At 36.4% G+C, this 25,997-nt stretch overlaps 1 protein-coding gene across 3 annotated transcripts in view; it reads right to left on the bottom strand.

Moving 5' to 3' along the window:
• The window catches only part of LOC149773129 (calcium homeostasis endoplasmic reticulum protein-like), a 174,502-nt gene that overhangs the window by 135,617 nt on the left and 12,888 nt on the right, over positions 1-25,997 (bottom strand). For 2 of the 3 annotated variants that reach the window (XM_089946783.1, XM_089946782.1), the window contains exon 3: positions 2,230-2,385. The exons of the other annotated variant lie outside the window; for it this stretch is intronic. In XM_089946783.1, coding sequence (XP_089802909.1) covers positions 2,230-2,385 — 156 coding nt within the window. The remainder of the gene's footprint in view (positions 1-2,229; positions 2,386-25,997) is intronic. 3 annotated transcript variants of the gene reach the window in all.

Here is a 25,997-nt window from a genome sequence, read left to right on the forward strand (position 1 = left end):
ACAGCTTTAATCTAAACTTTATTTAATTCTGTTGTTATTCAGTGATAAGTAATCTTACACGAGTACAGGCGATGTACTTCGAAATTTCAATATGTGTCAATCAGTTTGATTTTAAACTATTAATATAAAAAATAAAAAGCTAAATAATAAAAAGCCAACCCTTGTATTGGGAGGAGGGTACTGAAGGTCTGGGTATTTCTTCCAAACGTGAATATCGAATATGTAGGGACTTGCACTGAGATGTGGAAGCCCCACAATAACCATCTTTTCTCTTTGTCCATCTGACTGCCTGTCAGTCCATTAAATTCACACTACTTATAACCATGCTGGGATATAAAAAAATCCATTTCCCAGAAGCAAACAGTAACTAAAAAGCTTGCCAGGCAACCTTTTTTAAAAATAAATTGTGAATGGCCCAATTTTAATAAAAATTATTATTGCTAATATTATAATTGAATTTTCTTTTACATTTTGCAGTGCCAAAGATTTGATCTTTATCTTGTCCCAACAGCGGGTGCCTGAATTACACTTCAAGAGTTGAACTATCCCCATATCATTTTGTAGTTAAGTGTTGGATTATTGCCACAAGAATCTTAAAATGGCAGTTGCTCATTTTCTGATTAAGTAATCACAGTCCATTTTACCAGCCCCTCAGGGAGAACCGGTAAGAAACAAGACTTGTGATAATTTGTCTTCTGTCAATACACAAATCTACTGGGAGATTTCTATCATCTTCGCACACTATATATCCGTAAGCTAATACTATGCTTTCTCAATGGTTTGTTTAAGAATGAAACTTGCTGTAAGGCATGAAACAGTTGGCTTTAGCTTAAGGAATATGGAAAAGTTAACAATTAAACTAAACACAATTGTTGTTTTACACTATACTGACTTATAGGGTAAACATAAATCCCAAATGGAAAGCTTACAATTCCCTAACTGTTTTGAAACAGGATCTATAGTGTATGATAAAGGGCATTGTGAACCCTAATGAAATAAACTCAGATAAAAATAAAATATTGAAAAGTTTCTCATCAATGATAGCCAATTACTAGTGAGATGACTAAGAACAAGATACTTTTCAAGTAATGAAATCGTTCAATTATTTCTTAGTTACTGATCTCAGATAGATTAAATCTGCATGTAAACTTGTGTGACACTTTTCATTATATCAGGACTGATGGTGAGTAACAAGTATTGTATGCAATTTGGACTAACTATGCATCTGATTCAGTTTGTTAATAATTTTGATTACAATAATCTTGGACAACTGCAATAATTTACCTGGAACAAGTTTAATATATTTCTACCCCTGCCAACAAAGCAATGCATCCTTCACACATAATTGGATGTCATTTGTTAAGTGAACTGCCTATTATATATAGATATCTTTTAAAGCTTTTGATGGAGTTTTTGCCCTTTTTCTGTCAATTTTAAACTCCTGTATAACAGATACTTTTAACCAACACAGCTCAAAAACCACTAGACATATTATGATCCAAACTGGTGTGTACACTGTCCTAGAACTAGATGTGCCTTCTACAAGTTCTGACAAGTCAATTCCATTTGGATAGAGTTATGGCCCTTGACAATTAAATATTGCTTTTTATTCAGGAAAGATGTACACTGAAACACATCAGTTATAGTTAATATAGATTTGGTGAATGTCACACAATTGTTCCTACATTGTTTAAAAGTCAAGTCCAATTAATACAAAAATTGCGATATATGAGCTTTCAGTGTTTCCCTTCACCATCCCCTTTGTACATCAGAGAATCCCATATTTTTTATTTGACCTCCAGTTTTGACCCCCATAATTGATTTTTTTATTTACTCAATCAGACCCCCAGTTCTGACACAAAGGGGATTTTGGATTCTCAGTCTTGCATCCCTGCTTTCTGGACAACAAACATTACTTATTCATGATGCAGTATGGCTCATTGATGGATAGGAGTTTTTGTTTAATTTTGGTGTGCCAAAGGTGTGTGATGTCACTGGTGTCAAAGGCAATCTTTGACCTTGCTCCATCGCTGATATAAATGACGCAGTATGGTCCAGCATGTAAGTCTGCATTGTTTCAACTTGCATCCCTCCAATCTCTAGGGACTGGGAGAGAGGACGTTTTCTCAACACATATATGTCCAACATGGCACAGTGACTCAATCCTAGGAAGCCTAATAAAAATTATTTGATCTGACAGAAAATAAAGAGAATAGAATTTAAGCTTACCAATCGGTGTTCCCAATGTGACTGTCGTAGGCTTCGCTAAAGTTTTAGTCACACTGCCATGAAAATCTAACATACGAGATGTCAGAGTTATATCAGCAAGTTGACTGGTTACAGGCTGTAATCTACTATTTCCAGTGTCTTTATGGGGAGACCAGTCTAATAAAAGAAAGAAGAACCAGTCAGCATATAAGGACAAAGCAGAAATAACAAAGGTGACATCTCATACATTGAATTTATGTTTGGTAGATGATCAATTTTTGACATCCATGTATGTTAGTAATGTACAAAGTTCAACAAATCAAATGCCCAGAGCCAAGGGCAAACAATAATGTTTTATCAGGGATACAGTATTGTGGGGCAGGGTCTCAGAGCTCATAGAATAACTACATACTGTACCATGACTTATGATTCTACATCTTTTCACAAAATATGACTACAAATGCAAAGTATAATAAACCTTAATCATAAGAAGGAAATAATAAGTTTACGAACTCAAGTGGGTGGTACCTGTAACGAATCTAACACTGGCATTTTTCCATGAGCTACATGTACATCAGCTAATAGTCATTAATAAACACCAATATACCGGATATCAGCTATACAGTCTACTGTCAAATTAATAGCTTGGAAGGACAAAACCAAGTTTCTTACAATCTGTATCTTTGCTAGCCAAGGTTCCGATAACCCGATCTACACATCAAGCAGATATTTCTGTGCTTTGCATCTGTGAATTTCATTGGATGTGACAGCAAGCCACCGCATCCAATCAAAATTAAGTTGTTCAAATTTGAACAATGTTCCTATGTAATCGAGACATGGGAGAACACAACGTGAATGGACTGATAAATAAGCACTTTTCCAGTGCCAATCTGTGTTTGCACAAATATCTCTCACTCAAATAGACCTGTAATGGCTTCCCTCTGGTACATAATTATACTTCCGATGTTAAACTTACAAAGTATCCTTTTTAGGTCAATTGCCACCACTGTTTTTGGCCAATGTACAATGCACCATATTATCGGTTAGGTGACATTACATGCTAAGGGATGCAACACATAAAATTCAATAGATGTCACTAGGACAAAGCATAAATATAGCTGTTCAGTCCGCCAAGGTGTAGATAGGGTTATCAGAACCTTGGCTAACGAAGATGTACAATCTGCAACAAAAACATGTTGGACTGCAAGGGGTGTTCCAGCTGCATAGTGCATGCTGTGTTCTTGATATCACTACTGGGACAAACCCTGCAATCAGAAATCACTCTGAACTGGACAGCATTTTATTGCAGGAATCTATGAAAAATCCTCATACACTCTAACAAGTACGGAATTGTTTAATTATGGATATGATGTCTTTAGTCATTATATTAGAACATACTAAAATGTAAGATCTGCACAATCTTTTTCCTAACTGAAATTGTGGTTTTCAATAAATTTATTTAGCACAAATGTCAGTTAAAGCTCTTCCTGAGTCTACTTTAATTTACAAGAGACAACACCAGAGAACAGGTAAGATCTTGCTGTTTATACTGCAGTTGTATAGTCTTTGCAAATACTCTTACCTAATACTTCACTGAAGTTCTCATTTTTGTTTTTTAACCATTTTTCTTTTGCAATGCTAAAGCAGAGAGTGTGGCAGTGTGGGATACCCATCCCATATGCCATGCTTGTACAAATTGCAAAAGGACAAATGGTTGTCATTTTGCAGACTCTGGTCAGACAAGGTCTGTGACCTCACTGTAAAGAGAATTTACAAAAGGCAGGAAGAAAAGGCTTTTCTATTCTTTCCTCTGAATCATCAGGTTTTTGTAATGTGGAGTTTTCGGGTCTCAGCATAGGACTGGAAAAGTCTCCTTGGCTCACGGGAACTCTCCAAAGAGTATATAAGAGGGTGGAGAGTGAGCCACACCCTCCAATAATAGTGGAGCAGCACCTTTAATCCTGTAAGGCTGTGTGTGAGCTGTGATCCCTTATGAGGAAGGAACAGCACCCTCTCAGGTCACATGGGGCTGAGAGTGCTCCCCCCGAACATAAGGGAAGATCAGCACTCTTTCTGTCCCTTAAGCAGAATGCTTGAGAGGATCAAGCCATCTGCAAAACAGCAAGCTGTGATACAATTATACAAGTCTGAAAGATCTGAGGAAGGGTCTCCCTATGTATAAGAGGCACTGAAGTCGTCTTGTTACCAGGCACCTGTTACTGCTCACAAATCGATGTGTATTAGTAACTGGTGGTTGGAATATACATTCGTACTGGAATATGGATTAGATCAAGACCCCCTCATCTTTCTCAAGCTGCTGTTTAATCCCACTTAGGTTTGGAAATCGGAATACAGATGCCAAATTATGTTGTAAGGGGATTGGATTAGAACATCCCACCTGTCCTAAAATCATGCTAAATCCCTATGATTGGTCCTTCCCCAACATGCAGAGATGGACTTCAGGGTCCTGGCCCCATGAGAGAGAGGCTGATGTTGCAATCCATGGGCTGACATCATCATCTTATGAAGTAAGATTGAAAAAGGAGGGTTGGGGGCTCACCCACCTGCTGATGTGCCACTAAGGACAATCTGTATAAGGTGTTATGGGTAGCTGTCCCTCTTACCCCAAATCTTCACTGTAACAGCGATGTCTGGGCAGTCTTTGTATATTCTCAAGAATTTGGCATAGAACAGGCCAAGGTGGAACCTCCTTACTTTGAGTCATATACCTCCTCCCAGCTAGGGATAAGTTTCTCCACCTCGTTTTGGCAGCCATATTGGATAACAACTGTCAACATTTTCATTTTGAACAAACTAGGTATCATATGAAGTCTATTGGTGAACTGATGATACAACCATCCATTTCAGAGGTGTAGTGAAAACAATACTTGCTAGATATGACTTTCCATTCAGGAGTAGCAATAACAAGATTTTCCAGATTGCTGATGGGGCAGCCATATTGGACATCAAATCAGCACCATTTTCTACTAGATACCATATAATTACCACCCATATTCTGGATAATGTGGATGCACTATAAATTGAAATTTTATATTTCATAATGTGAAATTGATATATATCTGTCTGTACACAATTAAGTTAGAAAAACTCAACATTTCCTATGCCTTGAATATTATCTGGCTTTAATTTGACAATCCTATTGTGTGTGTGTGTGTGTGTTTGGATTTTTAACACAGCTTTAAAAAAAAAAAAAACAGTCAATCGCTACAATGTCTGCAGCGTGGCAGTTTATAGTGATGTCTATCACAGGGGCATCATGCCGCAGATATGTAGCATCATGTCTCACTCAGAGACAATATCCTGACACCAGACCAACCAGTCCTTACACTAACCTCATAATGCTGAGCACCAAGTGAGTCAGCTGCATCTACCATTTTATAAGTCTCGACCTCCTGCATCCGAGGCGGATGCTCTAACCATTTAGGCCTCCAGAGTGGTCCTAAATACACCACTAATGATAGCAAAATACAGTGTATAAGGATATGAAATATTTTTGAGGCTTTCTTATTGTAAACTGTGTATTAACTGAATTTACATCAATTTGATGATGTTTTCAGTATTATGAATTGAACTAGAGTAACTATATAAAGTGATGGCTTGTGTTTTTGACCAAATAAATGTGTAAATCATACACAAATTCAATCACAATGGCCTGAAGCATACCATGTGAATTAATCACTAAATCTGTCACCAACAGAGAAAGATTAAATTAAAAAGACTGCATGCATATAACCCACACATTTCTGAATGACCTGTTTTCAAGAAAATCACTAGCATTCCTAATATCACAAAACAAAAGATACACGTTAACCTTGATGTGCAAACATTTGAACCTAGGACTGTTTTATCTTTGGGCAAATAACAAACAACAAAGGGCTTGATTATCCTTACACAGAACTCTAACCCTGTACCTAATGGCTTCAGCTTGCTGTCAATACATCATGATGTTGGCATATTTCCAATGTGTAAAAAAATAAATTAAAAAAATAACTATATGAAAACATTTCCTGAACACAATACAACCTGTAATGAATTTACTACTGTCATCATGTACATTTTTGATACTGTTTCATCATGGGTGCCTGCACATAAGGGCAAGGATATGAGAGGGGGGGGGCACTTGGCACTTGTCTATCCCTCCTTTATATCTGTAACATTTAACAGCTGACCACTACATGTTTGCCCCTTGCTTTCCTTTAAAGGGCAATCTTCCCCCCATTTTCCCTCAAAACCTAATTATATTGTTGGACCAAGTTGGTTCATGGGAAAAGCAAGCAGGTAGTTCTCTTCTGGTAAACATTATATTGAGTTTGTATTCTCCTCAATTCAGCTCAAGGTCAGGCCTCCTAGCTACACTTAATGACTAAAACCTTCTGTGAAGTTAATGCCTTGATACTTATGGGCTCACACCACTATTTCATTTCTCAAAGTCATCAATGTTAACATTGTAGAAAAAAATCTCTGTACACATATGGCCCAGTATACAACAGACACAATTTTTGGCTTTAATTAGTGCAAACATTGTGAACAATTAAACTAGAGCTCTTCATTCATTTTTTTAAACATTAAGGTTGCTAAAGTTTAGTTCCAGTAAATGCTACCTTAATCAACAGTCTTGCAACCAGTTAGGTACTCCATACTTTCGGCTGGCCAGAAAGAAAAAAGCCCATCAAGTACATAGAGAGAATCTACATAGAAGTTAAATAAACAACCAAAAGTATTAGAAAATTATAAACAGAAATATTCGACACTAATATTACAGTCAATGGCCTGATTTTAAAGTATTAAAAATGGTACCCTATGTTTTGTCACTTTGAGACTCGAACCCTGCTCAATAATTAGTGTTCTGAGTTCTACACTAAAAATTCAATTTTATAACAGTGTTTCCCTTTATGCACATTTGTGCATCAGGGACGCACACTGCAGAAAATTGACGCACACATTTTGTTACCATGCGTTTTTTTGATGCAAAGGATTTTCATATGATCATGATTTATTTAATACCCAATGCATTAGATGATGGATGGCATCGTATATACTTCGCGTATAGGCATTGACTGGTTCCCCGCTTTGTTTGCTCCCTGCCTTGCGCTCCTCTATTCGTATAGCAAAGTGCAACGCAGAGAACATATAAAACAATGAACCAGACTAGCATAGGCAATGTTATGATGGAGTAGCTTCCTCTAATCTCGTGAGCTTCTCGCAATTTCCATCGAGCTCAGCAAGCTGTTCTAGATATTTAACATCAAGGCTCGTTGCACTAGAAAGTAACTGCCAGATTAAAATGTCATGCACTAAAAGCATTAGCAAAGAAAGTGAAAGAAGCAGAACACAAAAGAGTAACTGTGGATCTAACTTTAATGAGAAATGGAGAAAATTATTCCCTTGACTGAAATATTCATTATGATTACCGGTGTGACATCTGATCGCGTGATTGCAAAGACTGCAAAAGTGAATAATTCTTTCGTGACAGGATTTTAGAATTTTTAAAAATAACCCCTCGTTCGCCATAAGATATCTGGAGAACACATTATAACCTAAGACATTATTTCACAACAAAGAAATCAGTAAACTTGCAGAGACAAATGCGTTATTTGGATTACAAAGTCAGCGGGTCATTGCAGATTTAGTTGGTTTTTAACTTTTACTGCAATAAAAGAAAGATCTGAAAGTTCAAGTGTAACTTATTAGAAAGAAGATGAATCAGTATCCTCCTTGATATTTGGATAAATGTGTTCTACGACGAAGTACAATGAAACCTATGATAGCACACATTGATGAAAGGCAGTAAATTAACTCCCATTTGGTTAAAAAGATTTATTTGGCTTTTTGTATTGGCTTATATGTAATGTGTTGGGCTATAATATTGTTGAGGAGACTGTTAAAAGTACGATTTTAAAAGAAAAATGAACTAATAAAATTATTCTTTGAATGGACAATGCATTTGTTTGTTAATTGTGCATGTTGGTGTATTTGTATGTTCAGAGAAAGAGAGAGAGAGAGTAGTGCAAGTTGCAATATCCTATTTCAAGTTAAAAATGTATGAGTCGTATGAAAATGTGTCAGTACATTTTTGACCCCCACATTTTTTATTTGACCCCCAGTTTTGACATCAAAGAGTTTTCTGTACCCTCAGTTTTACACCCCTGGGGGATACACTGTTTATAATAATCTAATCCAAAGAACATTCACCAGCAAACTCTGTGAAAAAGTAACTGTGTCTCAGTCACTGCTGTCTATAAATCTGGGTATTGGTGCAATTTCTGGCACCTACCGTACATGTTAGTTTTAAAATCTACTTCTGAAAACAAAACCTTTTCAACCGCTCCGGTGGCCTAGTGGTTAGAATGTCTGCCTCGCATGCAACAGGTCGTGGGTTCAATCCCCAGCCAAGTCATACCAAAGACTTACAAAAATGGTACTAACAGCTGCCTCGCTTGGCGCCCAGCATTAAGAAGTTAGTGTTAAGACTGGTCGGCCTAGTGTCAGGATAATGTGACTGGGTGGGACATCATGCTACATGTCTGCGGTATGATGCCCCATGCTACATGTCTGCTGCATGATGCCCCAGTGCTAGAAGTCACTATAAACTGCCACAATGTAGACATTGTAGCGATATGACTGAAAAATTGTTAAAGCTACATTAAAAAGTCCAAATCACACTCACACACACACAAACCTTTTCAGTCCTGCATTTATATTAGGGACAATTTCATGTTCTATACCTGATACATATCTTTTTTAAATTTCTGTCTATCTATAGCTGGAAAAATATCTTGCTCTGATTTTTAGCAACAAATAAAACCATGTTATATCCACCATATTATCTGAAAATGACTACAAATAATTATCTTGAGATAAATGAAAACATCTCAACTCTAAAGCAAATCACAGCTGCCATCCCCACCACACAAACTGAATGGTCAAATCATCATTATAACAAAATGACTTTGCTATTGTGTTTGTTGATGGCTGAATAAGCTGTAATCTATAAATCTGAAATAAAATTGGATGAGTAAGCTTTCAATGTAGCAGACGCACTGTGAAAGACATTGTGCTGACATTAAAAAGCTTGTTGATGAAAACTGAAAATGTTCACACTCAAATCTACAGTTTACTAAATACATTACTGATATAACAGACATGGAAACTTTTGAGTGGAATGCCAATACCCAGGCAAAATATTTATGAGAGGGCCAGTGAACTTCAAACATGCTTAGTCAACAAACAAGAAAATATAAAGTGGACTCAAAAACTTATGTAATGATATCCTCTCCTATAAAGGAATACATGTACTTGAGATAAATAAAAACATCTCATACACTAGTAAAAAAAAAAAAAAATGAAAATTTTGTTTTCTTCTTTTTAATCAGAAATTTGTCTAAAAGTTACACAAAATTACGTTTGGCTACCAATTGGCATACATGACACATACCAAACAGGTGATTAAAGGAGCATAAATATATCTATAATATTCAAAATTAATTTGTGACAAATTCAATTGTTTTGTACAAACAACTAAAAAAAAATTCAATTTTGTGATGAAAAATGAAAACAAGGTATAATATTAAATCTGTGACAAGATAACTCAGGAATTTCTGATCATTCTTTACTCATGGCAACTAATGAAGTACTGTTACAGTGAAAAAATTCTGAGGTAAACCGCATGTACGACCAGTAAAAATATAGGGGTAACCCATACACCAGTAATATTGCATACTTTTATTCTCTACTATGCAAAACACAAGAAATCTCTTAGTAATAACATGGAAAATATTGAAGCTTGATGAAAAATAAGGAAAATATCAGTCAAAATTTATTTAATTTACATGAAGAATTTTACATGCAATTTTATTTTATTCTGAGCACATGACAACTTTTGTTTTATACTTTAATGACTTTGGGTATATCCACCCTTTCCACAGTTGAAGATGCAAATTTTTTTAGTAGAGTTTTGGTACAAAAGGTGATACCAAGTGTATTTTGAATCCACTTCAGAGACTGTTCTGAAAGGTATGCACAGAAAACCATTATTGACAATTTTTGTATATTTACATTATCTTAGACCCCATAAAAAAAAATGTTTTTGGCCAGCCGACAGTCCCTGTTTTTAATTGCTGACCCTAGCACCTTCTTCCCCACTGACAGTAAAGTGTTTTTTAAAAAAAAATCACATCTTTTGTACACCTAATTTATCCAGTTCTGCCCAGTACTTGTGTAAGTAACATAACTGCATGAAATCTCTCCAGTGCACTTGGGCAACAATCCTGCATTTTTTGACATACAAACCAGGGTTGTCCACATATGCATAAATCCTGCATCAATTAGTCAATTTTGTTTCTACACATCCCATTGAGGAATCAGGTCAAAGGGACTACAAATTTTCCCAATTTCTTGCTACATTTTCCAATACAAAGACCCTTGATCTCAGCCCCAAAACCCAAAACTAAGAGCAAATGGGTCCAGAGGAAACCATGTTTACTTAGGGAAAACATGAATGGAGAGACATCTGAGCCATTCCAAGTAACCAATGGCATCAAGCAGGGTTGTGTTCTGGCACCAACACTGTTCAGTCTATTGTTCTCTGCCATGCTGACTAATGCTTTCAGAGATGGAGATGCTGGAGTCAGCATGAGGTACTGTACAGATGGAGAACTGTTCAACCCCAGAGGCTTCAAGCAAACACCAAGGTTATGACAGACACCATCAGAGAATTCTTATTTGCTGATGACTGCACCCTCAACTCTGGCTCAGAAGCAGACCTGCAACGCAGCGTTGACAAGTTTACCAGCTCCTGTACATGCTTCGGTCTCACCATCAGTACCAAGAAGACTGATGTCCTGCATCAGCTGGCCCATGGAACGCCCTATGCTGAGCCCAATATCACCATCAACTGCCCAAAACTTAACGTAGTAAACCGCTTCTGCTACCTTGGCAGCACACTGTCACAGAACAACTTTCAGCAAACTGTATGCTAACATCTGGAATAGAAGAGTCATCAGCATCCAGACCAACCTAAAGGTCTACAGGGCAGTTGTGCTCCACGCATGCGAAACATGGACGGTGTACCAATGCTATGCCAGGAAGCTGAACCACTTTCACACCACAAGTCTCAGGAAAATCCTCAACATCAAGTGGCAGGACTAGGTTCCAGACACTGAGGCACTCCCCCAAACAGGTCTATCCAGCATCCACACCATCCTGATATAGTCCCAGCTATGCTGGGCGGGACATGTACGCATGCCAGACCACCGGCTGCCTAAAAGACTCTTCTATGGCGAGCTACAGCAAGGACAGCAATCCCACGGAGGTCAGAAGAAACACTTCAAAGACAATCTGAAAGCTGCATTGAAAGCGTTCAACATAAACCCTGAGAGCAAACAGCAAGTAATCGAGTCACTTAGCATTCCTCCATGCACAAAGGCTCCATGTTGTGCAAATCTAGCAGGACAGCAGCTGCTGAGCTGAAGAGGCAAGCAAGAAAAGCACGTGCCATCAACCCTCTTGAAGACGTTCCACTCATCCCTTGTCCCTTATGCAAATGAACATTCCGTGCAAGGACTGGCCTCATAAGCCACCTGCACACACACAGAACAGAACCAGCCCCTCCAACCCTCGGATGACTACAGTGGTCCTCGTTGACTCGACGAACAACAACAGTAATATTTCTGTTTCATCACTTGATCCTTATCTTAATCAACATCTAATTCTCCAATACAGAACACCAGAATAATGGAGCATCTGGTACAAAGATAACTTAATACAACCTTAAAAATTAAACTGATTGGTATTTTGAGAAAGAAAATATTTTTTGTACTAGATAAATCTGAGTGAATCTAGAAACACGTCCAAATGATACAATGCCCCTGCTAATGAGATGATTTGGATTTTATCTGTTGAATTAAAACAGCAGTGGTTGAATGTTCCATATATCAAGAACACTAATCTCACACGCTGAATCATATTGTTTTTGTTGATGTCTGTCGCTCATGCATTTGACTACATGTGTTGTTCAAGGACATTTTTATTCTCTTTTTGTCCATAAATATGAAGATAAAACAAGAACTGTATGTATTCCAGCAATTCTGATATTCCAAATTAACAAAATTGAACCACACTTAATTAGTAACATCAGCTGTAAATCTTCAAGCAAAATTTACAAATAATTTTGTGTTCTTTAAAAGACTAAGTTCTCTGGCTGTGTATTGATTGTAGTGTAACACTGTTTAAAAAAAAGGGATAATATTCTGTAATTCTTGCAGAAAATATACTTTCTTGCACAACTCTAGCAGAGAAAATCGTGTTTGCCTCAAAAGTATTTCCCCTAGGATCTAATATGGGCATGTTAATTATCCTCCAAAAAGGGCACTTTATTTTATAATGAACTGTTGTTGTTTTCTTCTTCTTCTTGCTGCAGTAAATCTGTAAGGGAGTAGCTGACTTGTAAATCCAATGTTTTATATCTAGTTCATTACCTGCAAAGACAATTCACAATTCACATTTGGAAATAGAATCCCCATAATCATATCTAAGCTGCTGCATGTCAGAATGTTGGCCATTTAGTGTACACACTACCAACAACAGTCAGTTCCAATTAACAAAGACCTCCCTTATGCATTACCATGAGCTCATCAGTGGTATCTGCTACACAATGAATAGTGCAAGACTTGGCCATAGGTACACTGCTGCTTGCAATCATAAAAAAAAGAAGTTAAATCACTGTGAGAAATGTAAAGGTCATTTTGCAACTTAAAAAAGGGCAAATTGTTGGGAAAAACTCCTGGCACAATGTGAACAATAGTCCCTCAAAGAGACTAATGTTGTACTGGATGGAAAGAATTTCAAAGAATTCAAGATGAGACCATTTCTTCCTTTCAACTACTGAGTGCTGAAACCACTTCTGATATTTTTCAACATTAACAAGATTTTCTAATTAGCAGCTGTGGTGAACATATTGGTTGCAAGATCTGGCACAGTTTTCAACTAGGACAAAGCAGACATCATTATGTCTTTTTTGTGAAAAACCCATGTGCTAATTAAATCCATTCAGGAGTAGTGGCAACAAAGTTTTCAATATAATAAAAATGGCAGTCATAAGTACAATTTGCACCATATTCATTTAGGACCAACTAAGTATCATAAGTCCAATGCTGAAAACCACATGCTAACATTGTCATCCATGGTGGTGGCCATATTGAAGGTTAGTTTTTTTAATTTAGAACCAGCCTGACACCATAAGAACTGTTGATGAAAACCACATTTCAAAATGATTTTCTATTTAAGAGTTGGGAAAACAAGATTTTCAAGATAGCAATCAGACATCAGATCAACACCATTTTAGTTTAGGATCAAAACAAACATTCTAATAAGTCTTTTAGTGAAAACCCCATGCTGATATGATAACAAAATTTACAGGCCTGCCACTGTGGCAGCCATATTGGAAACCAGAACAGCACCATTTTCATTTGGAACTAGACACCATAAAAAAATCTTCTGGTGATGACACCACATCAGTATGGCTTTCGATTCTGAAGGAGTAAAAATAATAAGATTTTCAATATGGCCACTCTTGCAGCCCAAATGGACCACAGATCAGCACCATTTTCATTTAGGACCAACTAGAAGTCTTTTGGTGCAAACACAATTTGACTTTCCATTCAAATGGAGAGGCAATAAGATTTTCAAGACTGCTGCTGTTGCTGCCATATTGGACATCAGATTGGTACCAATTTGATTAAGGACCAACTAGACATAATCGGTTTAGTGAAAACCCCATAATGATATAACCAGCCATTTAGGATGAGAAGCAGAACAAGATTTTCAAGATGGCCATAGTTTGTCAGTCATATATAGATGTCAGACAGCACTATTTTCACTGAAGACCAACTGGACATTATGACAATATTTTGGTGAAAACCCCATGTCGCAAAGATATTCTGTTCAGGAGTAGTTGCAGTAAAATTTTCAAAAATGGCTGCCATGGTGGCCATACTGCATGTAAGATTGGAACCAATATTAATCAGAACCAACTAAAAGTCATAAAAAGTCTTTTAATGAAAACCCATGTAGATATGCTCATCCAATCATCAGGAGTAGTGATATGAATATTATCAATATGTCCCCCAGTTTTGACACCAAAGTTAATTTTCTACTGAATCTGACCACCAGTTCTGACACGGAGGCAATATGACTCTCAGTCCTGCACCCCTAGGGATACATTGAAGGTGCAAGAATAAATACTGGAGTAAACATAAAACAAAGGCATGCATTCTTATGGGGATACATAGGAAACGGATCTTTCAACAATTGCTGTTTAGTTCAACAGATCAAATCAACAAATTCAAAATATGAAATGGAACTTTTCAACACTGCTTTGTAACTCAACAGAAAAAACTACAAAAACTCAAAATATAAAATGAAACTTTCAACTCAAGAAATTTGATTCAACATGTGAATTAGACTTTGCACTGTAAACCCTAGTCCAATAAATCAAACTCTCAAATCAATGTTGATACTGATGGACAAAATCTGAGTGATGTCACCTGTTTATTCAAATGTGCAATTTTGTTGTATGTAAATCTTTCTGGAACAATCCTGCATACAGTTTAGACACTTACCAGTTTTTGGTAATTGGCATATCTAGCATGAAATTCAAAATGGCCACATGACAGAGGGTTGTGTTATTCCACGTGGATTTACAAGTCACCAAACATTGGAGCTGATCCAGAAATTTTATGCACATATCAACAAAAGAACTCTTCAACTAATGGTAGCTCAAAAGCTGCAAGAAATACTGGTAAGTATAAAATGGACATCGATGTGTGCAGACAAAAATGGCTGCAGATTTTTGCAGGCTTTAATGCATAGGTGATATCGACCACAGTCAATATCATCAGAGTTGTTGTGCTGATTTATTGGCCGATGTAAACCCTGGAGGATGATTGCCTTCTAGCCTGGACAATGCAGCTGACACCTTGCTCAAATATTGGGTCCTGACGGACTGATCGCTTGAGATGAGCCAAATGTCAAGGATGGAAAGTCTGGGTAGTGAGTCCCTCCTCTGCGGTAATATCCTGAGCTCATCTACTAACAGGTCAAATAGGTCAATGAACCATGGGGAGGGAATCCCCAACAGCATCAAGTGGGCTGTAACAACCCCATTCCCTTAGTAAATGATCTAAGGCAAAGGCCATGTTAAACACAAGTCCTCGAAATTGAAATACCTCCTGGTCACAACAAATCCTTAGGTATTTCCTGCATGGAGTGAAGATGGGGATGTGAGGTACACGACCTGAAGATTGATGAAGACTGCTCAGATTCAAGGTTTTATGGCATTCCCAACCAAGGTGTCAGTCTCCATCTTGAAACATTTTTCCTCCAAAAAAGCAGTGAACAGAGGGAACAGAATACCACAGTCTTGTAGTTTTCTACCCTCTCAACTGGTCACACACACCACCAATGAGAAGGATATTACCTCATCCTTTAATTTAAGCAGTTTGGTGCCTCAAATCTGCTTATGCCACAGAGGGGACAAGGCCTCAAAAGAGCATCTTGCCTTAAGAGGTGAAGCAAGACCTTTGAAGTCTCCAAAGTTACATATATGGGGAAGTGAACATAGAGAGCACTGTCAACACGGAGAGCACATGATGTAACATCTTTGTTACAGTCTCAAAAGGCTAAAGTATCGATGGACACAATAATTCATCCTTCAAGATATTGTACAAGTCCACCAAAATGAGATTGGCATGCAAAGTCCAAAATGAGGCTAGCATACAAAGTGATTATCATAGGAGAATGGACCTTAAGCTCCAAAGGCTGAAACATGGCTGGAGACAATAATTCATCCTTCAAGATACTGTATTAAGCTGCCAAAAGGAGAGTGGCATTACAGCGATTATTAAAGAGTATGGACCTGAAGCTCCATGGCCTAAAAGGTTTAAATGGAGAGGTGACCCATGCTCCTGTCCCAAAGGCAAAGGCAGTGTGTGAGGGATTAATGGGCAAGCTGGCAAATGGACCAGATACCTGGAGAGATAAATCTACTTCCAAAGCACATACAAGGGGACAGACTGCACTGTTCTGTTGCCTGGTGAACCTGTCCCCAGAAAAACATCACCAAATGTGGGAGCAACAGAAGATCTGTATGAGATGCTGTCCAAACTGGAGAGAATCTTATCATCCTCAGTGCCAGAAGACTTGAGACACAAGTCTAGGGGAAGGCAGCAGTAAATTGTATTCACTGCTTTGTCAAACGTCCAAGCATCCAGTAGTCTCTGCCAACATAAAGGGATCCAGACCCCTCCAGGGAAGGGATGGGGTTGTCCTTTGAAGACAAGAAGGAAGATAGGCTCTCCTTTCTCCCCTTGTGTGTGTGACATCTTTCTAAAAGGTTCCACATATGGTCAGATCAAAGACCAGCTAAACATACATACATTCATGCTAAGCATTCCACATGGCCTTCATGTGCCCACACTTGACCACACATTCTGACATTAGAAGCTCTGAAAGATAAAATATATACAAATTAAAAAAACAATTGGGAATTCAATAGAGCACACACTGCATATGCAACCACTGGGAAGATGAACAGGATACAATTAATGAACACCACTTTTTAAACAATGTACTAAACATAAAAAAAGATTCTGAACAATAATGCAGATGACACGTAACTAAAGCAGGCACTGAAGAGACAAGCACAAGATAGATACAAAAACGATGAATGCCAAAAAAAACTTTCAGAGACAAAAACAATGGCAAACTTCAATCATCTCTACATGTATGACATGTAATGCATATATTAACCAAGGAAAGAAAGGGAACAGTTTTCCAAATAATGGCTATAACTAAGGAGACAGACTGTGATCATTTTCTTTTCAATTCTGACCCTCAAATACTAATTGGAGGAGAGAATAATTAGCCTGGACTGTGGACTTCAGTCCTGAAAAAGGTGAGAAATGTAACAGTAGCAGATAATGTAATAATGTAATACTGCTATTAAAATGGGAACTGCTTTGCAATTCAGCACATAAAACTTAAAAAGTCAACATTTGAAATTGAATTTTATCACAAATTGATTCGTATTTGAAATTGGAATTCTCGACATACAAAACTGAAATTTCAACTATCACTGTGTAATTCAACAGATCTCTTGCACTGAATCTGTTCTTATAATTAGCACCAACAACATTTATTTCCTGGAGTGTACACAGCATTTCAGTATCAAAAAATGTCTTTTCATAATGGGCTATGTTCTAGTCTGTGTTAATGAGAACTCTGGTTTTTATTTTTATTCATTTCAATCTCATTTAATTTTGAATGGGGCTTTCCTAGAGAAGTATCAGCAATTCCAACTTCATAGGTTTTATGTACATGATTATACTGTCTGCATAGGTTATGTGAGGTCCAGAAATGCCATGAGATTTGATTCATTCAATCCTGAATTCATCAGTTCCATCCCTTCAAACACAAGATTGGATGTGGAAGTAAATTCTCTGTATAATCAACTAAATATTCAAGACCCATCACTGTGATTGAGTTAATTCATAAAGAGAACCAACACTAAATGCCTGTCATTAAGTTAATTGGACTTAAATCAAAGAGTGATTAATTTGTAAATCTGGTCTGAGTCAACACAATATAACAAAGCCATTTGAAACACTGATAATTAATCATACCAACTTTGTTTTGATTTGGGTCTTTTCAATGGCCAATAATTTTATGGGTTACCCAATATGCAGTCAAGCAATAAAAGAATGTGCACACATGCAAAAGGTATCAATTACTACTGTTACAACTCTAACAGAAAAGAGTGAAAGCCAACAAGTTTTGTAAAACTCAACAATTTATTTCCCTTGAATACAAAGTGAAAATTAAAAAAGAACTTACAGTATTGTGAATTGAATCCCAAACAGTCCTAGAAGTTCTGTTACATGTCCAAATCCTAAAAGTTTTATTACAAGTCCAAATGTATAGAGTCCCAATTGATTTCCAGTGGTATTCCAAATACATGTAAGTTCTAATATTGAATATGCTGATGTGCATGTAGTCTCAAAAGTGCTAATATGCCAATGGCCTGGAATGTGGCAGTGTGTTGACAATATTTAGATGTATCATAATAATACAATCACAAATATGCATGACTGAATTCACTATAACTCCAATTTAATGATTTAGTCAAATAAGTATTAATGAGCACTTTGTAATTCCACTGAATAATTTAAATAAATCCACCCAAATAAAAACCTGACAACACTGATATAAAAGTCACAATAATAGAGCCAAGATATAAGTTATTCTCCTTTCTAACACAGTTAAAGTTGTCAACAAGCTTAGGACTAGACTTGACTCGATTCAAATAAAAATGTTTACCTGCAAAAATAATGACCTGAATATTTATTTTATAATCATGGAGAAATATTAGATATTATTTATGTAGTTTACAAAATAAATTTTACTAGTCAAGTTGACCACTAACTTGATTTTAGACTATGTCAATTACAAGTTACATATACATATAACATATAATCATGGAGAAATGCCAAAAAATAATACAAATGAATTATACATAACACCACTGGTAGGTTTTAATACAGCATGTAAATAAATACATGTAGTGATGTTGAATCAAGTACTTAGTATGCACTGAGGCTATGAATATCCAGATAAAGGCAGATAATGCGAACATGGCATGAAATTAGGCACTTGCCCTCCTATTGTTTTTAAAATTGGAAACAAGCACTTGTTTGGTAAGAATATCTGAAAGATTGGAGAATAAATTTGGTTCTAATCATTTAGATTAAATGGCACTGTTTCATTGATTTAAAACTGTGTACACATTTATAAATTTTGGTAAATGTTGCAGTTTTAAAACCTGATATATTATTTCTTTCACTTTTCAAAGAAATGAAATTATTCTTGAATTTAGTGATTTTTCTACTTTCATTTTTATGGGTTTACATTGACATAATTGAATAATGCAAAAGTACAACTATTTTTGTACATTTTATCCTGCCCTTTATGCATATTTCTGCAGATGAGTTACAGAAATGCATATGAACAATCCTGTAGCCTGCATGCAACACTGTGCCAAGGTTGCTGATGAATAAAGTGGATCAATGACCACTGGCTAGCAAAGATGGGGATAACCAAACATGCCTGAAAAGCAAAATATAGCCAAATCTGTATCAAAACAGACCACTGCATCCTACATGTACCTCCACCAATTTTAACCTGTAATGCAAAATATTAAACCAAGCTTACAATGAGACTGAATAAATCTAGCTATACTGTTTAATGATGGGTAATAAACAAATCTCTTAAAAATCTGATGGGGAAAAAAATTAAGAGAAAGTTTCAAGTTATCCAAAGCTGAACAAAAGTGAAGTTACTGGAGGTACTTTCTCATAAGATAAATATAACTGCAATATAGATCCTGATCATCTGCAGTCACATAATACTTTGGCAGATCAGTTTTTATGCTAATTATTCTAGTAAGAAAATGCACAGATCTAGACCTGCCAGCACATTATGGAATATCAGAACTAGGTCTTTTGCAGTTGGACCCAACTTGTGCACAAGCATATACCGTACTTATGCATGAAACTTGGTTGTTGTTGTTGTTGTGGGGTTTAATGCCATTTTTCAGCACACGATAGGCTATACATGGCGGCCAGTATTAATGGTGGAGGAAGAACCCGGGAAAACTCCAGAAAGAACCACCAACCCACGAGAAGCTACTGGCAAGCTTTCTCACATACCCACATTGGCCGAATCCGAGACTCGAACTGACGCAGACATGAAACTTGGTTGCACTGACTTACTGCCAAATAAAATGACAAGACATTCAGTGAAACTATCTGAATAGTGGTGAATACCTCTAAGAAGTAAAATTTATTTTAATGTTTAATTAACTGGGCAACAAATTATTAAAGACTGCATTCATTTCAAGGAGATGGGTTGACTGATAGGAAAGACGGACAGTTAGTGATAAGAAATTTGCCTAAGTACAAATTAAAACCCAAAGTCCTATGAACTCTTAGAAAGCAATCTGGGAAGGAACATCTGCTTCTTGGATGATTCAGTCACCTTTTCAAATTCCTGGTAAGTGACATTGTTCTTGATGTCATTCTAATATATCCTATCCGCCAGACCAGCTGTCCTATTATGAGTCACAATCATATGATTCAAGTTGAAGATTTAATAATACCTCAAATATAAACATGTCAATGGGTGGGTAATCTACATGCAGACTAAAGACAATTTCCACTGCTTATTACAAAAGCCATCAAACTGCAATGAAAGCCTCCTGGAACTCAACCTTGTCAGAACACATATACACAATGCCATATTAAATATTTCTATCAAATTCATTAAAAGAATTTTTTTTATAGTTAAAAACCAGTTCAAGCAAGTTAGACCAAAGGTGGTAAAGCTTCTATAGCAGACAGTTCAATTTTTTTACTTTTGGCAGGAAAGAATACTAAAATCATGAGGCCCAACTGGGTCTAATATGACTCCCTGGCAAACATTGCTCTAAAAACACAAATGTAGCTGTAATAAGACCAATAACCTGGATTGAAAGATATCCAAATCAGAATAATTTCCAGGTACAGTGTATCTGGAACTCATTTGGCCCCAGAGGTTTTTGTCGTTTTTGCCTGAACTGTATGTAGAAAAGACATTTGGGGGGCTATTTCTGAATGCATCGTAATACATCAGCTTTCAAAGATTTTCCATGAGACTAATGCCTAGTTGTATTAGAAACATCATTTTCCATTGGTTATTTTGCTTGCACATGAGCAGAAGGGTAAAAGTTGAATTTCTTTTAATTTTTTTATTATTTTTTTTGCTTAATGGACCCATCATTTTCGTATGGAGACCGTTCTTTATTCCAAATGCCCACCATATCCTAGTTTTTGCAAAGGTTCACCTGTCTGTGTGCAGTTCAGACTGGTCTGCCTTAGATCTGAGGCCAAAAGGTCTAAAATCCAGACACAAAATTGCATTCCAACCATGAGCAAATTTTAGGTGGAAAAAAAAAAAAACAGGTCCAAAAAAAAGAGGTTTTTCCCTCTGTATTTTGTAGTGCAACTAGAACTTCCAGATTATTTGGTGTCATTTTTTAGCTATATCTGTCTGCTTTTTTGCAATACCACCCACATTGGTGTATCTTAAATAACCTTGATGATGCAGAGCTCAGAAATAGGGTACAGCCTCACCACGCCTACAGACGGGATTGGGGCTGAATCAGTTAAGGAAAAGTTGAAAATGGGTTTTGCATCTGGTTGCAACAAAATTCATAACATTGCTAGGGGTTCCAACCATTTCAAATGAATCATTTCCATCAAGTTTGATCAAAACTGTTTCAGCCATTCTGGAGAAATCAATAAGTTTTCTTCACCTTATTGCCATGGAAACCACGTGGTTGCTAGCAGAACCATTCCAAACATAATTCTGGTAAAATATGTCATATGAAACATTCCTACCAAAATTGATAAACATTAGCTCAGTCATTCTGGAGATGCTGAAAATAGACTTTCTACCCAGTTGCTATGGCATCACCCTATTAAAAAAAAAACAATCTAGTAGGACTGGAGATACAAACTTTATGGTATACTGCATTCTGGGATTGAAAATCTCTACCAAAACCATTGCCAGCATATCAAGCCTATGATCAGAGCACTGCTGTAAAGTATGTGACCTTGACCACAAGGTCAAACAGCTAAGGATTCTGTACAATGAACTGTCTTAATATCATATTGGTTCAGTTCAAGCTTGAAGAAAATCCATAAAGGTGATTTGGAAATATAAACAAATTTAAAAAAACTGTATCCTAAAAACTTAATACAAATATTTTTGTAACTGTGAAACTCGCCAGTAGCCTCTCATATGTCATTGGTTTTTCCCAGGGTTTTCATGGGTTCTTCCTCCACCAGTTATACTGCTGCAATATATAGCCTATCTTGTGCTAAAAAAATTATTCTAAATCCCGCAACAATAATAGCTATACGCAATTTCTGTATAAGCCTTTATATGTTTATTTTCTGTAAATGTATTTCCATACTTAATTTCTGTTCAAACATTTCTTTGCTTATCTTTCACATCAGGTTTTCTATGTTTATTTTCCATTTAAGTAAATCTATGTTTATTTTCCATTTAAGTATATCTATGTTTATTTTCCATTTAAGTATAACCATGTTTATTTTTACACATGCACTTATTATCAAGATTTTACAGTCATATGCTTTCCAGATGCACTAAATCTCATTAGCCTTAAGTTGGTATGAGAATCCTAAGCAGTTTAGTTAGTAAGTCTTGTTCCAATGTACATAATGTAATGGGAAGGGGAGACCCAATAAACTAAAAAGTGACATCTTCCTTTCTATAAAGTACACATATGCACCTGTTCCTATACCTTGCCAGACCACTGGTCAAGTAATGTTTGCTGAAACACCATACATAATTACATTTATATTAGTACATACTGAACTTACATGAGTTCTTATTTTTACACTCCTATTCCTGAATTCCTCTTTGGTTTTCACTCATAAAATCCTAAATTAACAATAGTATAAACATCCTATGACATTGTATTTGTAATAAAGTCATCCATCTATGTAAATAACTGACCCTTTTATACATAAACCACATTTCTTCTTTCAGCCACAATGACCCAGATCTTTGACTTTTTCATTCCAAAATCAATAGGTTCTTCCTTATCCCAAGTTAGATCTAGGTCAATGATGTAGAACTATGTTACTGTATGGAAACTATTTGTCTTGTCTCAGGCAGCGACCTTGACTTTTGATCTAAAAATTAAAAGGATTCTACCTTACCAAGTGCACACAAAGTTTGGTCCAGGTATGTGCTATAGAATAGCATTATGTAGAAACCATTTTAATTCTTTCATGCAGTAACCTTAACTTTCAATCTCAAAATCAATAAGATTCTACCTTACCAAGTGCACACCAACCACTAAGTTTGGCAATATCAAATATTACTGTATGGAAATCATTTTTTATTAATTCAGCCACAGTGACCTTTAATCTTTTAACCCCAAAGTAATAGGCTTCTTCCTTACCCAAAGTGCAAGCCATCCACAATAAACTAATTCAGTTCTGTCCTGTAGTACTAATGTTATTGTGTGGAAAACATTTTTTCTTCTTTCAGTAAGAGTGACCTTTACCTTTGACTTCCGGATTCGGTCAATGTGGGTATGTGAGATAGCTTGCCAGTAGCTTCTCGTGGGTCAGTGGTTCTTTCTGGTTTTTTTCCGGGTTCTTCCTCCACCATTAATACTGGCCGCCATGTATAGCCTATCGTGTGCTGAAAAATGGCGTTAAACCCTGCAACAACAACAACAGTAACCTTTGACTTCAAAATCTATGTGGTTCTTCCTTACCCCAAGTGCTCAGATATGTGATATAAAACTAATATTATTGTGTGGAAGTAATTTTATTCTTTTGGCCACAGTGACCTGGACCTTTCAGTAACCACTGATTGTGCATAACTCAATTTACTGCACAGAAAAATTTGTTTTCTTTCAATAACATTGACCTTAACATCTGTCTCCAAAATCAAATGGGCTCTTCTGTAACCAAAGTGTAAGCTATCCAGTTGGTAACTGTTGATGTTGGAGAACTAGAGTTACAGTGCAAAACCAGTTATTCTTCCAGTCACCAACCTGATATTTTTTTTAAGTCCCAACATTCGTAAGGTTTTAAAATTACCCAAGTGCAAGCCATCCACATAATTTAGTAATTGTAATTGATGGACAACTGAAGTTACTATCCAATAATGAATTAGGTAGCAGACAGAAGATCGCACAAATAGAGGATCATCATAAGAAAATACTCTCTGCCTTAAGCCAGATGTACAAAAACATTAGTGAGCAAACAGTATGCACTGGAATGCATACAGCATTAAATAATGGTTACATATTGTATATTTATTTTGTTAAAACCTTGAAAACACATTTTATCTATAGACTAACTTCTCTTTCTCATTCAAGGCTTTGATTTTTACTGCAATGGAGGTAAATCATACAGAGCTTGTACATGCACTCCTGAGCAAAGATCAGCACAAGATTTGTATGGTAATAAACCAGTGTCCATACAATGAAGATTTGTATGGTAATAAACCAGTGTCCATACAATGAAGATTTGTATGGTAATAAACCAGTGTCCATACAATGAAGATTTGTATGGTAATAAACCAGTGTCCATACAATGAAGATTTGTATGGTAATAAACCAGTGTCCATACAATGAATACCTCAGCTGATTACATTGGTTTACTATGACAACAACTGAAGTATGTTGGAATTCTTGTTTATGTACAATATGTTTAGATGTATGTCTCATTCTGACTGTTTATCTTTAACTGTAAAATGTCTTTCTATCTTCTTATTCACAAATGAAAGAATTAAAAATGCAATCAAATACACAATCACATTTTGCAAACACTGAATTGAGCAATCAAGTATACAGTAATAAAATGATAAAAGCCAAATACATGTAGAATGCAAGAACACTACTAGGGCAATATAAATCAACAACCATGCAACAGATGTTTGCAGCATCAACCCATTTCAGTACCATCTATACTCACTTGTAAGTCAATTTAAACCACAAACAACATAATCCCAGATCCACCATCGCATTATGTGATGGCAGATCTGGGTTTATGTTGTTTGTTCTACTTATACTAACAAACTGCATATACCTATATCTGCTGGTGCATTATGCAGTGGCAGATCTGGGTCAATGCAGTTTGCAATATGACCTGACAAATAAGCAAGGATAGATGGAACTTAATTCTGCTGCATCAAGCAAGCATATGTGGCAACATGTGATCATGGAACATGACGATGTGGCAACAGATTAGATCATGTTAGCTGAACATGCAAGACCAAAACCAGGTGAACAAAATAGATTTTTGTTTTATGATGACACATATCAGAGTCAAACTTTTATCTAATATTATTGGCTAAAACAACTGATTTGATGTAAGTGCACTGTGAAAGAAAACGTAATTAAGATCTGAGGGAGAAACATCAACTGCCTGCTAAGGACTTCCAGTAAAAAGTGATGGATATGGATTTCTAAGCTGAGATTATTGTTGAAGTATCTCCAAAGCCACCCTCTGAAGTCATACAAATTTTGAGGCTGAGATTAAAATAATTGTAATGCTGTGGAACTGAATGCATCTTAAAAGACCAAGTCAGACAAATGCATTACATTTTCAGCACCAACTAAGACAAATGCATTGCATTTTCAGCATAGTTCTGTCATATGTTATCAGATAACCCTGCACATTTGTAAGATGCAAGCAACTGTTTCCTCCAATGAAAAAATGCTGCATCCATTATTCAATTATTTTTCTTCTGGAGACCCCTATTCAAAATTTATGGTGGGTTCAGATTTTTTTAAAAATTTCTTGTGTTTTCAAACCTTTAGGCCCATTGATTTATGAACTAGGACCTGAAACTTGAGAGCTAATGACTTTAGAGGGACCATGTTATTTGCATAACTGGGGGAAAACAATGATTAGTTTGTGTCAGCGAGGAGAAAAATGCATGGCTGGACTGGGGCTTGAACATGATATTCCTTAGTCTAGATGGGTGCTAAAGGTGACACTCGAAGCCAGTTCCTGTAACTTGTATACCACTAGAAAAAAACTCGCTCTTTGGTGCCCATTGGACAACATGTGGTCTGGCAATTAGTGAAAGAAATGTACTGCTAGTCCAAGGATTAAACAAAGAACCTA

The sequence above is a fragment of the Sinohyriopsis cumingii genome, unplaced genomic scaffold (genome assembly GCF_028554795.1).
Source record: "Sinohyriopsis cumingii isolate HCF-2022 unplaced genomic scaffold, ASM2855479v2 utg000881l, whole genome shotgun sequence".
NCBI classification, from domain to species: domain Eukaryota; kingdom Metazoa; phylum Mollusca; class Bivalvia; order Unionida; family Unionidae; genus Sinohyriopsis; species Sinohyriopsis cumingii.